This window comes from Apodemus sylvaticus, chromosome 12 (assembly GCF_947179515.1).
Source record: "Apodemus sylvaticus chromosome 12, mApoSyl1.1, whole genome shotgun sequence".
Taxonomy (NCBI): Eukaryota; Metazoa; Chordata; class Mammalia; order Rodentia; family Muridae; genus Apodemus; species Apodemus sylvaticus.
In genome coordinates this window covers 102,863,047-102,877,842 of record NC_067483.1, presented here as the reverse complement: position 1 = coordinate 102,877,842, position 14,796 = coordinate 102,863,047, and the positions used below count along the sequence as shown (strand labels likewise).

The 14,796-nt window shown below is 38.0% G+C and overlaps 1 protein-coding gene and 1 long non-coding RNA gene across 6 annotated transcripts in view; one reads left to right on the top strand and one right to left on the bottom strand.

Annotated features, from left to right (window-relative positions):
• Window positions 1-18: 18 nt before the first annotated feature.
• LOC127697124 (uncharacterized) lies at window positions 19-3,406 on the bottom strand. Its single transcript, XR_007980408.1, has 2 exons — window positions 3,312-3,406; window positions 19-751 (listed from the first exon to the last, which is right to left on the bottom strand). It is a non-coding gene; the product is annotated as an uncharacterized LOC127697124 (long non-coding RNA).
• Window positions 3,004-14,796, top strand: part of Cr1l (complement C3b/C4b receptor 1 like) — a 49,877-nt gene continuing 38,084 nt past the window's right edge. Inside the window, exons 1-4 of one of the 5 annotated variants that reach the window (XM_052199995.1) lie at window positions 3,004-3,375; window positions 4,960-5,116; window positions 6,306-6,485; window positions 7,070-7,169. In XM_052199995.1, coding sequence (XP_052055955.1) covers window positions 3,337-3,375; window positions 4,960-5,116; window positions 6,306-6,485; window positions 7,070-7,169 — 476 coding nt within the window. In that variant the 5' untranslated portion in view covers window positions 3,004-3,336. Of the gene's footprint in view, window positions 3,455-4,959; window positions 5,117-6,305; window positions 6,486-7,069; window positions 7,170-14,796 lie in introns of all 5 variants that reach the window. The other 4 variants (XM_052199993.1, XM_052199996.1, XM_052199997.1 and 1 more) reach the window with 4 other exon arrangements.

Sequence of the window (14,796 nt, the reverse complement as noted above, 5' to 3'; positions counted from 1 at the left end):
ACAACAAAACCAAAGAAAGAAAATGAAGTTATCCTTTAGTGTGTGCTTCAGAAAAGTTGGCGACTTACAAATCAACATAGCTGTACTCTTCAAAAGACTACAGTAGAGGTGGTAGAAATTTTGGGAAGAAAAAAAAAGAACAGTATCTCATTTAAGTAATAATTTTTCTACCTATCTCTTTATCATGGCTTAACATGAACCTATCTGACAGGTAGTGGTGGCACACACCTTTGAGCCCATCAGTTGGGAGGCAGGCAGATTTCTGAGTTCAAGGCCAGCCTGGTAATACAGGGTGAGTTCCAGGACAGTCAGCACTATACAGAGAAACCATATCTAGAAAAAACAAACAAACAAACAAAGGTGAGCCTACCTTTCTAGAGGTGGTCTCTTAGCTAAGCTTGCTCTTGCCCAACTGGAATGTTAGGCTTTTATCTAGGCCAGGTATTTTATTTTCTTGACCAAAAGGATTATCTTAATGTGTTGTTATCCTAGCACAAAGATCTAAATGAAATATATTGTCATTAAAGTAATGAGAAGGCTAGGTTGACTTAATGACAGGCTTCAAATTGGCAGTTCAGGAGACTAGGCCTAAATCTTTCTTTCCAAGAACTGGGCAAGTCCAGGCCTCATGCCACCTGGCATGAGGCAAGAACAATGGGTCAGCAGCAGTTTCCAGACTTCATCAAGTTTCAGACTTCTGCAGCAACAGCTTCCAGTCCCTCCAGATCCCGGCAACGGTTCTGGAGAATCCCTAGAGACAGAGCCAAGATTAAGATAGAGGTCACCTAGCCCTCCCAGGAACCCCCCTAATGTGCTTCAAATTGGGCCTGTGAACTCATATTGGGGTCTCTCCATCTTTGTAAATGGTAGACCCTAGCATGCTAAACTTCTGCAAAATAAAACACCCTTTGCGTTTATATTCTATTTGAGGCTGGGGTATCATTCTTCAGAGAATCATGGACCCTTTTAGTAAGACTAGCCATCATAAATTCTTTGTTTTTCTCTAGCCACATTCAGTGTTATAGTAATGGAGGCTAAATAGTAGAGAATTGAAACTTTTGTTGTTCCATCCAGTAAATAGTGTAAGTGAAGGTGTATGTAAAACAGTGACTGTAACAATGGAGCACAAACCTAACCTAGCAAGAGACCAGTTGTGGCAGGTCTGTGGGTTTGTAGATACTGTGAGATGGAGATTTTGAGAATCAGGATACTGGGAGTAAACTAGAAGGGTAGGATGTGTGGTTAAGAGTGATAGTTAAGCCCATGGAGAGGACACAGTTATAGTGACAGTTCCAGGATATTCTCATGAGCCTTGGTGGCACAGTAGAGTAGAGGACAAGCTCATAGGCAAAGATAATTTAAGGAACTGTGAGGCCAACCATGTGGAAAAAAGTTTCTGTGATCTTTGAAGTCAGGGAGGAGTGAGAGAAGAGGAGCATTGGCAGAAGTAAATATCAGCCAGGAGCTAAACCCATCAAGGTCTCAGGGAAGAAAGTGGATGCTAAAAGGTAAGCTCCAAACACTGTGGGGATAGCAGTCTATTCTGACAGCATATGGTGTAAGAAAGGTGAAGAAAGTACACTTAGCTGCAATATAATTTCTTCTTCCATACCTTTTCTGAGAATAACTTAAATTCTAAATCCAAAGTGCTAGCAGGACTGGTTCCATCTGAAAGCTCCAGGGAAGAATCTGCTTATTTGTTCCACCTTTTAGAGGCTGCTAACATTTGCTCTCTGGAGGCAGCAACTTTGATCTCTGTCCTCACTGTTCTCCCTCTCTGATCTAGGACCATGTTCCTATAAGGCCCCTTAGGATTATTAAGCCCACCTTGGCAGTCAGGGCTACCTCCCTACTTATGTTCTTGATTTAATTTAATTAGCCAATGTTTCCCTGCTATATAAAGTACCTAACGCAGGTTCTGAAAACAGAATGTGGACATTTTTGTTCACATACCCTATTTCTCTCTTGGAATCTTTGAGTTCTTAATCCTGTTCTCCAAACTTGGCCCTCTATATTTGTTATTTCCAGAAGCACCACCCCCACTCTCTGATTAGGGCTCTTTCTATCTCTTTCATTAGTATTAAGAAAAGAATTAAAATTCAGTGCAAATCCTGTTTATTCCATTTCTTTAAACTTATTATTTGCCTGCCATCAAACTTCACTTGGATGATGGGAAGGCCTGGCTTTCCCTGAATAATTACTGCACTATCCTGGTCTAGGATGAATAGCATTGACATTGTATTTGTGAACAAAAACTTCTGGAAAGAAACTACATCTGACTATGAAATTCCTGAATGTTATCTCTGGCTGACTTGAATTTCAGTAGCCTGGAGAGATTGCAATTTTGCTGGTCCAGAGGCCAATAATTACATTATCTTGGGCTAAATCAGAACTAAAATGTCTTGACACAATAGATACAAAAACAAACAAAATCACAAACCTTTTAGAATCTACTGACTTATCAGGCAACTAGATTCTACCAATCCAAAAGCTGAATGCTATTAGATAGCATCCTGAGCCTATAGAAAAGCTTCCACCACCTGCTTCTTTGATGTACCCTACAATATATTTTAAACTTGCCTTGATTTATGACTTTCTGTACTCTGTAAAACCATAAAAATTTTGTGAAACTGCTTCCACTTTGGACCATGAAATCTGGAGTAACCTAAATCATTTTTCCACGGCTATGATCACTCAAAATGTCTTCAGAATAAACTCTTATTCCTTTTAAGATGAAAACTGTGTTTTTAAATTCTACGTATTTATAACATTTACGTCTGATTAACTCACTGCTTTCAGTTTTTTGTTTCCAGCAGCACGTTGCATCCAAATTCATCATAAGGAGATAGGTTCTTACTGCACACTAGGCAGGGTCTGCAACTGTATGCTCACTGTTTAAAGACAGTTGCAGGTTAGGGTTAGGCTCCTCCTTTGCGGATTTTTAAAATCTGCAAAAGGATTAAGTCCTGGTTATATGCAAACCAAGTTCCCATAATGCCTTGTTTTCTTAGGAGGCGAAGGTGCTTGCAAATGGAAAACTTCCTGGAGCTTACTTACTAGGTATTGATTCAGTTCCTGCCTTGCTGAATCAATCTCCCTAGGGAAATTCCACAGAAATCCCTGGAGCTAGCAGTAAACAAGACTCTGCCCAGCCCTTTAACAAGAGGAAGTTAAAGCTTTACTCCGGAACCCAGCGCCATTTCCTGCACTCTGGGTGGGGCTTCTTTTTCACCGCTTTGCCGCCAGACGGTGTTTTTGAGTCCGTAACTCCGTCAGACGGTGTTGTGAGCCCGTTACTCCATAAGACTGACCTTGCTTGAGACCTTCGTGAGGGGAATGGATGCCACTTCTCGAAGTTCAGAGCCTCTGGACCAGGTGGGGCGCCGTGTAGTCTTCTGCCGTGGAGGAGTCCAGCTGGCCATCCTGCTGCTGTTCTTGCTACCATTCACTTTGGGTGAGCTGCGGGAGGCCTGGGGAGGCACGGATGCGCGGTTCACTAGGGACCCGGGGTAAATAGGCTCAGCGCAGACTCCAACGCTGGTCTGGGGCCCCTGTGGGTGTCCAGCGCCCCTTTCCCATGGGTGATCGTGGAGCGCGCTCAACCTAGATCGTGGGTCATACTCAGCGGGCAAGAACGCTTGGTTTCCCAGTACTTGTCTTTATTAGATGTCTAGTGCGCATGTCTGTGCAGTATTGAGCCAATTGCAGTGAGAGAAAGGGTGTGGTCGGAGAAGGGGGTTGCGTAAATATGAGAGATGCAATTTCTAATCCTAGAATTTGGTTATGAAGAAAGTTAATATGTTTTTGCATTTCCTTATCTGTGAAATGGAGATACTTATGTCTTTCGTGGTATTGCTATTTAATAGGTGCTGTCAAGTGTCTAACTCAATTCCTGTACCTTAATTTATTTCTATAGAGGAGACATTAAACCTATGCATTTATTCCCAAGGCCGAGACAAACAGGCTCAGGGAAACAGTTTTCTCTTGACAACTGTTTTGTCTTGGGACTGTGTACTTTATCTCCCACCCCAAATCATCATCCACTCTCTTGAGTTCCCACTTTAAGGAAGGCCCTTCCACTCCCACTCCAGGGTAAGATGGGAAAAGCTAGGAAGCCTCAGGTGCAGTGAAATATTTGCAAGTAGGAAGGACTGTAGAATTTACATATTAAAGTTTAGTGATGGTTAAGAACAAAACAGAGTGCCCATTTTACTCATGGAAGTTCTAATTTCTCTTCCTCTTCAATTAGAACTTTATTACAGAAAGACTTCCTTGAAGTCTTTTGCATTGTTTGTTTTTTATTGAATGCTCTTCATTTTAACTGATAAAATTGTTTATGCAAAATCTTAGCAGAATGTCTTCCTGGAGAGTAAAGTGTGTAGAATGGAAGCAGGTTGACAGCTCATACTCTAGTGAAATCATGGAACTGGTCATTAGTTCACAGCGCTGATGAGGCAGGATGAATCAATCAGTGCCCCAGATGGAGCATTTATTATGTCATCTAGGACAAAAACACAATAAGATAACATACATGAGAATAGTTAAAAGTAAGGCTCAATTGTTAGCAATAGGTAAAGTGATTCAAATTGTATTGTGGCATTCACTGGCAGGTAAAACAGTTTGAAACTGTTGGACAACAGCTCAGCAGTGTTTCAGAACAAATCCTATCATTCAATTGGGCGTTATACTTCTAGGTTTTTACTTAAGAGAAATAAAAATCTGTGCTTGTGTGTTTGTGCGTGTAGGGACTGGGAGAAGAGGGAGGGGGGTAACTGGTCAGGATGTAAAATAACGAAGTTAGTTAATTAATTTAAAAAAACAGTGCCCAACAGAGACATTTATCTTAGTTTTTATAGCTGGGTGGTGGCTTTTGTTTTTTTTTTCTTAGATTTTATTTATTTTTATTTTACACATGTTAGTGTTTTCCTGCATGTATATCTGTGCACCATATGCTTGCAGTTCCTTCAGAGGCCAGAAGAAGACATCAGATCTCCTGAGACTGAAGTCACAATAGGCTGTGAGCAGGTGCTAGAAATAGAACCTGGTCTTCTGGAAGTCCAGAAAGTACTCTTAACTGCTGAACCATCTCTTCAGCTCCTTCGTAGCTGCATTATTGGTAATTGCCAATAAATGGAAATAAATTTAAAAAATCCTTCAGTTAATTTATGACACATTTATTTATCTAAGTGAATATTTCTCAGCAATGAAATACATGCAAACTAGGTGATCTTAAAGTAACTATACTTTTTAAAGCTGGACCAAAGAGAAAGCAATGGTTGACATTTGTATGATAATTGTACAGCATTCTAATGTCTATCTGTAGTTAGAGAAAACAAGTTGCTGGGTGAGTGTAGTAGCCAGCCTGTAATTTCAGCTTCTGAAGGTATAGACTGGGGATCCTTAGATTGGGCAGGTTAGCAGGATTAGCCATATAAGCAAGGTCTGGTTTTCACTGAAAGACCCTGCTTCAATGAGAAACTTGGTGTGATAAAGGATAATTTCCAACATCACTTTCAGGCTTCATTTGCACTCACAAACATGCAAACACACACGTGAAAAGCTATGCCTATATGCATGTACACCAAACACACACACACACACACAAACACACACATATACATACACACACACATACACACACACAAATCAAATAAACCAACTGATATATTGAGTATTAGAAATCCTATTCTATGTAGTTTGATTTCAGAAATAAAATACAATATGAAACAAAATTTATTGTGAAAATTTGGGATATTATAAAAATTAACCTTTCATGAAATATAATAATTTAAATTTTGATGTTCTATTGATACAATATATAAAATAAAAGCTGGGTATAATGATTAGAAATAGATAACTATACAATAAAGTAGAATATTTAAATATGACATTTAGCATCTAGTAGAATAAGCAGGCTATTAAATGAAAGTATTAGAAGGAAAAGAAGTCATAACAAAAATGTAGTTTTTTCAAAGTTAAAATGATTTTTTTCCAGCAGATAATTATTGGTTGCATATTATTTGACTCTTTCTGCCAATTAAATTAATGCTGCTAAGCCTTAAAGGAGGATAACTGAGTCTAGAAGTTAAATCAAAACATATATCGGAAAGTACATTAACAAAATGAAATGCAGTTTCTTTTTTTTGAATTTTATTATTTTTTTTCCCTTGACCATAGTACTGATCCATTGTTGGATGCCAGAGAGGAGGATCATGGTCTCTTGTAGCTAGCTAGAGAACTGGGAGTGATGAGGGATGATGCAAATTCTTTCATCCAGTGTAATGTTGCTGTATCTCATTCTCCAGGTCAGTGTCCGGCCCCATCACAGTTTTCTTTTGCCAAATCTATAAATCAAACTGATGAATCCATGTTTCCCATTGGAACATATTTGAAGTATGAATGTCGCCCAGGATATTTTAAGAGGCAGTTCTTTATCATCTGCCAACAGAGCTCAACCTGGACAAGTGCTGAAGATGTGTGTATACGTAAGTAACTGCAGAAGAAGCTCCTTTATGACAGATAGTAGAGTCTGCCTCAGTTTGTCTGGATTTTAGATTATGACATATCATTAATAATCTTATCAAAAGTATATAGTACATGTGGATCATCTCATCAGTCAAATCTTTTTACTAGTGATTCTATCTTCTCGATTGTTAATAAGTTTAATCAAAATAATTGTCACGGGAATGATTAAGAGAAAATATCATCAGAATATTTCACTTAAGGTGTCTAACTTTGCACAAGTGTCATTAACAAATGATTGTGAAGCAAAGTGTATTTAATAACTAAGAGATAAAAATATTTTAGACTTTGAGGCCCGTGTATTGGAATACTTAGAAGAATGCTTTATGTTTTAGGGAGTCACTGTGTGAAAATAAGAAAAATCTTGGATGAGAGTTCTTTTGGAAACTAGTGTCTGAAGAATTTCCCCAAAGTGGCAAAACCCTTGAAATATTACAGTTATATATATATATATTCTACAGTAAGTTATAATCAGGTTAGAAATTTATAAACTACAGAAAGTTTAGTTTATTGTACTTGGTTTCAAAATTCGGTTTCTTTTTCATAGGTAAACAATGTGAAACTCCTTTAGATCCTCAGAATGGCATGGTACATGTACACACAGACATTCGGTTTGGATCCCGTATTAATTATACTTGTAATAATGGGTGAGTTGTCAACTACATCTCTTCATTCAAGAGTGTTGGAGTTAGTCAGATCTCAGGAAAGACATATAATCTATTACTTCCTTATTTAGTTTTCGTTTGTGTTGTGTTTTATTGTGTTTGTGCTACAAGTTGAACTTAAGGCTTTAAATATGCTAGACAAGTATTCTACAACAACATAGCCTTAAAAGGCTTGAACAAGCTTGTTTGATTCTTGATTGAAATGAATAGAAATATAACATGATTTTGTGGGGAAGATTTCCATGGTGAATAAGGAAAATAACACATGTATTAACTTTCCATTACTATGATAAAATAATTGGGATAATGAATTTAAAGGAGGAAAGGTATATTTTAACTCACAATTACAGAAGTTTCAATTCATGCTGTCTTGACTCCCTTTCTTGCTTTGGTCCATTAAAGAAGGCCCATTCACCTTATTCTTGCCATAAGGAAAAGAGAGGCAAGAAAGGGCTAAGGTCTCAATATCTTCTCCTAAGGCGTTGTCAGTGGTGTCCTAATTTTGTCCCTTAAGGCTTACCTCTTAAAGATTCTACCACATCCCAATAAGATTATAGCCTGGGAGACTATGCTTTTAATCTGTGAGCCTTTAGGGGATGTTTCTAATTATGGAAGCATAGAGAAAGTGAGGCACTCACTGAGTGAGATAGTGCAGTCTAAGCACACAGACTTCTGAAATTCACAGTGGATGCTACTAGAAGAAAGAAAAGCTCAGGGTGCTCTGAGGAAAAACAGGCCTTAAATTCAAAGCCTTTATTAGTTTACCAAGGTTGTTGATAGGAGTACTACAGAGTGTTTCTAAATAGAAATTATAAAGAGTTTTATTCTGAGTCTACAAGTCCAAAGTAAGGTGTTATCAGGACTCTTCTCCCTCTGATGTCTTTAGGGGTGGAATCTTCCTTGCCTCCTCCAGCTTCTGGGAGCTCCAGGCCTTCGATGTCTGTAGAGCATAACTAATTTCTGCGTCCATCTACATGGTTGCTTTCTTTCTATATCTGTGTATATATGTAGTTCTGTATGTATTTATATTCAGTCTTCTCTCTTTTTATGGTTATACTGGTTATGTTGGATTAGGATCCATTCTAAAGACCCTAATTTTAGCTTAACTACATCTACAAAATGATGTCACATTAACAGAGAACAGGAGTTTACAGGATCTGCATATGATTTAGGGAAGACAATTCAACCTCAGAAATCCCTCTTTGAATATGTCAAGCATGAAGTCTTCACATTTATGTGCCAATATTAATTCTCCTCATTACTCAACACAGAGTGAAATTCTGAATGTTAATTAAGCTATAGGACATGAACTAAATCTCTGTTTTTATCAAGAACCAAATAAAAATGGTATTTGAGGGTTCAAAACCTTTAAAACATTTGCTTTTCAAAGAACAGGTTTGAAATAACACAATTAGAAAAATACTTCTAAAGCATGGAATTTAAAAAGATATTTCCCTAATATAGAGTTCTTATAATTCCTGTGAAAAGACAGATAATTTTAAAATAGGCAAAGGAGGGACTGAAGAGATGGCTCAGCTGTTAAGGGTATATACTGCCCTTGCTGAAGACCTGGGGTCAGTTCCTAGCACCCACATCTACCTGTAACTATGGCTCCAGGGAACTGAAACACACTCTTCAGGTCTTCACTAGTCCTATATGCACAAACACAAACCCACATATACACATAATTAAAAAGAAGAAATATATCTTTGAGCCAAGGGTGGTGATGTATGTCTTTAACCACAGTGCTCAGGAAACAGAGGGAGACATAGCTCCTGGATTCAAAGTCAGTCTGGTCTACATATCGAGTTCCAAACCAGCCAGCTTATAATGAGATCCTGTCTCAAAACAAACAAAAAAATGAGCAAAGGATTAAACATTTCCAAAGAAAATGCACAAATGGTCTATAAGTAAGATATTTACTGCATATGTATATCAAAATACAAATTATAATCACTTTGAGATACTTTCTCACCTACAAAAAAAAATCTAAAGGAAAGATCATAGAAGTGTTGGCACAATTGTAAAGAAATTGAAGACCCCATACATTTCTTTTTTTTTTTAATTCGATATATTTTTTATTTACATTTCAAATGATTTCCCCTTTCCTAGCCCCCCCACTCCTAAAAAGTCCCGTAAGCCCCCTTCTCTCCCCCTGTCCTCCCACCCACCCCTTCCCACTTCCCCGTTCTGGTTTTGCCGAATACTGCTTCATTGAGTCTTTCCAGAACAAGGGGCCACTCTTCCTTTCTTCTTGTACCTCATTTGATGTGTAGATTATATTTTGGGTAATCCAGGTTTCTAGGTTAATATCCACTTATTAGTGAGTGCATACCTTGATTCATCTTTTGAGTCTGGGTTACCTCACTTAGTATGATGTTCTCTAGGTCCATCCATTTGCCTAAGAATTTCATGAATTCATTGTTTCTAATGGCTGAATAGTACTCCAGTGTGTAGATATACCACATTTTTTGCATCCACTCTTCTGTTGAGGGATACCTGGGTTCTTTCCAGCATCTGGCAATTATAAATAGGGCTGCTATGAACATAGTAGAGTATGTATCCTTATTACATGGTGGGGAATCCTCTGGGTATATGCCCAGGAGTGGTATAGCAGGATCTTCTGGAAGTGAGGTGCCCAGTTTTCAGAGGAACCGCCAGACTGATTTCCAGAGTGATTGTACCAATTTGCAACCCCACCAGCAGTGGAGGAGTGTTCCTCTTTCTCCGCACCCTCTCCAACACCTGCTATCTCCGGAATTTTTAATCTTAGCCATTCTGACTGGTGTAAGGTGAAATCTCAGGGTTGTTTTGATTTGCATTTCCCTAATGACCAATGAAGTTGAGCATTTTTTAAGATGCTTCTCCGCCATCCGATGTTCTTCAGGTGAGAATTCTTTGTTTAACTCTGTACCCCCTTTTTAATAGGGTTGTTTGGTCTTCTGGAGTCTAACTTCTTGAGTTCTTTATATATATTGGATATTAGCCCTCTATCTGATGTAGGATTGGTGAAGATCTTTTCCCAATTTGTTGGTTGCCGATTTGTCCTCTTGATAGTGTCCTTTGCCTTACAGAAACTTTGTAATTTTATGAGGTCCCATTTGTCAATTCTTGATCTTAGAGCATACGCTATTGGTGTTCTGTTCAGAAACTTTCTCCCTGTACCGATGTCCTCAAGGGTCTTCCCCAGTTTCTTTTCTGTTAACTTCAGAGTGTCTGGCTTTATGTGGAGGTCCTTGATCCATTTGGATTTGAGCTTAGTACAAGGAGACAAGGATGGATCAATTCGCATTCTTCTGCATGCTGACCTCCAGTTGAACCAGCACCATTTGTTGAAAAGGCTATCTTTTTTCCATTGGATGTTTTCAGCCTCTTTGTCGAGGATCAAGTGGCCATAGGTGTGTGGGTTCATTTCTGGATCTTCAATCCTGTTCCATTGATCCTCCTGCCTGTCACTGTACCAATACCATGCAGTTTTTAACACTATTGCTCTGTAGTATTGCTTGAGGTCAGGGATACTGATTCCCCCAGAATTTCTTTTGTTGCTGAGAATAGTTTTAGCTATTCTGGGTTTTTTGTTATTCCAGATGAATTTGATAATTGCTCTTTCTAACTCTGTGAAGAATTGAGTTGGGATTTTGATGGGTATTGCATTGAATCTGTAAATTACTTTTGGCAAAATGGCCATTTTAACTATATTGATTCTACCGATCCATGAGCATGGGAGGTTTTCCCATTTTTTGAGGTCTTCTTCCATTTCCTTCTTAAGAGTCTTGAAGTTCTTGTCATACAGATCTTTCACATGTTTGGTAAGAGTCACCCCAAGATACTTTATACTATTTGTGGCTATTGTGAAGGGGGTCATTTCCCTAATTTCTTTCTCAGCCTGCTTATCCTTTGAGTATAGGAAGGCCACTGATTTGCTTGAGTTGATTTTATAATCTGCCACTTTGCTGAAGTTGTTTATCAGCTGTAGGAGTTCTCTAGTGGAGTTTTTTGGGTCACTTAGGTAGACTATCATGTCATCTGCAAATAATGATAGTTTGACTTCTTCTTTTCCAATTTGTATCCCTTTGACCTCCTTATGTTGTCGAATTGCCTGAGCTAGTACCTCAAGTACAATATTGAAAAGATAAGGAGAAAGGGGGCAGCCCTGTCTAGTCCCTGATTTTAGTGGGATTGCTTCAAGTTTCTCTCCATTTAGTTTGATGCTGGCTACCGGTTTGCTGTATATTGCTTTTACTATGTTTAGATAGTCCCCATACATTTCTGAAGTAGGCAACAGACCAATATGTCTGAAAACTCCAACAGCAAACTTATAGATCTCATTAGAGCACGGTGACTTGTGAAATGTTTGTGAACACTGGATTGCCTGTCTACCTTTTAAGGTACAGCAAACCTATGCATAAGCAAAAGAACAACAGCTCACTTTGAAAACAGCTCCACAAAATGCACTTGGGATAGCAGCTGAAACTGACAAAGGAACTCAATAGATACTTAACCAAAAACTCAGAATGACTTCTTTGAAGGAGGTTGGTGAATTGCAGGAGAACACAGAAAATGCAGGAATACAGTAAACAAAACAAATGAAAACTAAAACCTAAAGAAGACTCAGACAAATTTTACAGTCAAGAAATACAATGAGTAAACTGAGAATACATACAAAGGTTTTAACACTTAGTTTGAACAAAGAGAAGAAAATTTTAATGAAGTAAAGGGGAAGCATTTTGAGCCATCATTAAGCACATTAGTATAGTTTGGTAGTCTCTGAAAGAACAAAGAAAAATAAATAGGCAGAAAGCTTACTTTTTTAAAAATGTGACATCAAACTTCCCAAACATAAAGGGAAAATAAACATTAAGATACATGAAGCTAGCCTGGCGGTGGTAGCGCACGCCTGTAATCCCAGCACTCTGGTAGGCAGAGGCAGGCGGATTTCTTGAGTTCAAGGCCAGCCTGGTCTACAGAGTGAGTTCCAGGACAGCCAGGGCTATACAGAGAAACCCTGTCTCGGAAAAAAAAAAAAAAAAAAAAAAAAAAAAAAAACAAATCCAAAAAACCAAAAAAACCAAAAAACCAAAACCAACCAACCAAACAAACAAAAACCAAAAACCAAAAACAAAAAACCATGAAGCTGTAAGAACTCTACACAGATTAAAAATAAAAAGATCATTTAAACAGTGCATTTTGAAAGGAACAAGAGAAAAGCAATCTATTTCCTCAGAGGGATATTAGTTATTATTCTCATTGCTCTAACCAAATACCTGACAAGAAGTAACTTAAGGGAAGAGAGATTAACTTGAGCTCATGGTTTAAGGCCTTGTCTATCACAGTAGGAAGGCATAGTGGTAGGAGCGTGAGGCAACTGGGTATATCACATTGGCTGTTAGGATGTAGGGAAATCAAGCCAGAAATAATGAATCAGGCTATAAATCTCAAGGTCTCTCAAGTGGCCAGCTTCCTTCAGCAAGACCTGATCTCTCACAGGTTCCATGTCTTCCCAAAATGCACCACCACCTGAGAACCAAGTGTTCAAATATGAGCCTGCAGAAGGCATTTCACATCCTATCTATAACAAGAGGCAATTTCTGTAAGACCATCTGTGGATTTCTCAGCAAACAACTTATAAGGAGAGACAGCTAAGATAAATTCAAATTGCTAAAAGAAAAAAAATTTAACCAAGAATACAGTACCACAACAATCAGCAAGGCTGTCCTTCAGAATGGAGGGTAGACAAAGCCTTTTTTAGACAAAGATTGTTGGCGTTTATAACCATTAGTCTTCTTTACAAAAAATGTTAAAGAGAGTTCTTCAAGTTAAAACACGCTAGCTAACAACATGAAAACTTAGGAAAGTAAAAACTCACTGTAGTGATAATACAGTCAAATTAAAACACTGTAATAGTGGTACATTAATTAATTTTAGCTTTAGTACAACGTTTAAAAGGAAAATATTTTTAAAATAACCATAGCTATTGTTATCACAGAAACAACTCTCAGAGCAATGGAAATAAGAGATTGTTTATTTTTGAGCCAAATATGAGCGTGATCATGGCCCAGGAACAGATTTGGGTTGCTTAACATACCATGTTCCAACATGAAGTTTTGAAACATGAAGTTTTTATAACAGAACAACAACAAAATCTTAAGACATTTAAAAGCTCATTGGTATAAACACCAGATAGATGAATTTTAGCAAAGCAACCTCTATAATAGGACTCAGATGTTAAAACAGTCTTAGCTTTTGGATTGGTGGAAGAATCTGCACAGTCTAAAAGAAATTTTACCTGCTAATCACAGGACATTAGTCAAACAGATGTGGCCAATAAGTAGGTATTAAGGGAGCTAAACATACAAGACAATTTGGCTCCAGACCTATAGCATTTCAGCTCTCTACAATCTAATTAGTCAGTAAGACTTGTAGAATCTTTAATATAGGTGTGACTTTTTTTCTGGGCACTTCAATTTATATTACAGTAATTTTTAAATGGATATATAACAGATGTGTTGAAAATAAAAAGTGGTGAAAGAATATTAAAATATAAAACTTTAAAAAATAGTATTGGTTGAAAATTTCACATATGCATATCTAGATGATCAAATATACCCCCCTTTCCACACTTCTCCTCCCCTACCTTCCACTACCACTATTCTTCCCACTTTCATTTGTTCTGATTTCAAACCCACTGAATCCACTTAGTGCTACCTATGTGTGCATGCGATTAAGACCATCTATTAAAACATGGGTAATTTCTCAAGAACTGCATCCCTGAAAAAAATTATTTTCCTTCCCCCAGCAGCTATCAATTGCCAACAACTCCTTAGCTAGATATGGGTCTTCATGAGCCCTTCTCTATCTATGCTGTGGTTTTGGCAGGCTTGATTTTATGCAGCTCGTATGCACACATCCAAAGCTGCTATGAGTTTATATGTGTCGTGGCCCTGTCATGTCCAGAAAGCACTGTTCTTTAGCAGTCAGTCATTATCTCTGGCTCTTGGAATTCTTTTGCTCTTCTGTCTATGATGATGCCTGAGCTGCAGGTATAGAAGGATAGAATGTATGATAAAGATGTCCTATTTAGAATTGGCCACCCTGTATTTTCTTATTCTCTGGATGTTGACCAGAAGTGACTATGGGTATAAAGATAAGAACTTAGAATGCAGTTTACTACTATTTACTGCTACGTAGGTAGCAGAATAATATTATTAGATTCCTCTCTAGGGCCTATGCCCTAGCTAACCACTGGTTTTATGTCAGTTACCAGTACCAGGTACACATTGCATCTTGTATATCAGGCCTGATCAGAAAGTGGTATTATTTTTAATATTTGTGTTACTATTGCCTCAGTGGACATATCTTGCCATGACAGTGGTTATGTAGCTTGCAGAGTTTATCATTGCTAAGACTGCTGATAACTCTTTGCACATGGTAATGTACCTAGAGCATTCAAGTATTATAAAAGCTACCCAATATGGATAACTTCCAAGTCACTACCAGCTTGATTATTTTCGATTTGAGTCAAGTATGTGGTGTCTTCAGCAATAGAATCTTATCAACAAGTTCTGAAGGTGAATAAGAGCAGTGGTAATAGCCTGCTATGTTTGAGGGG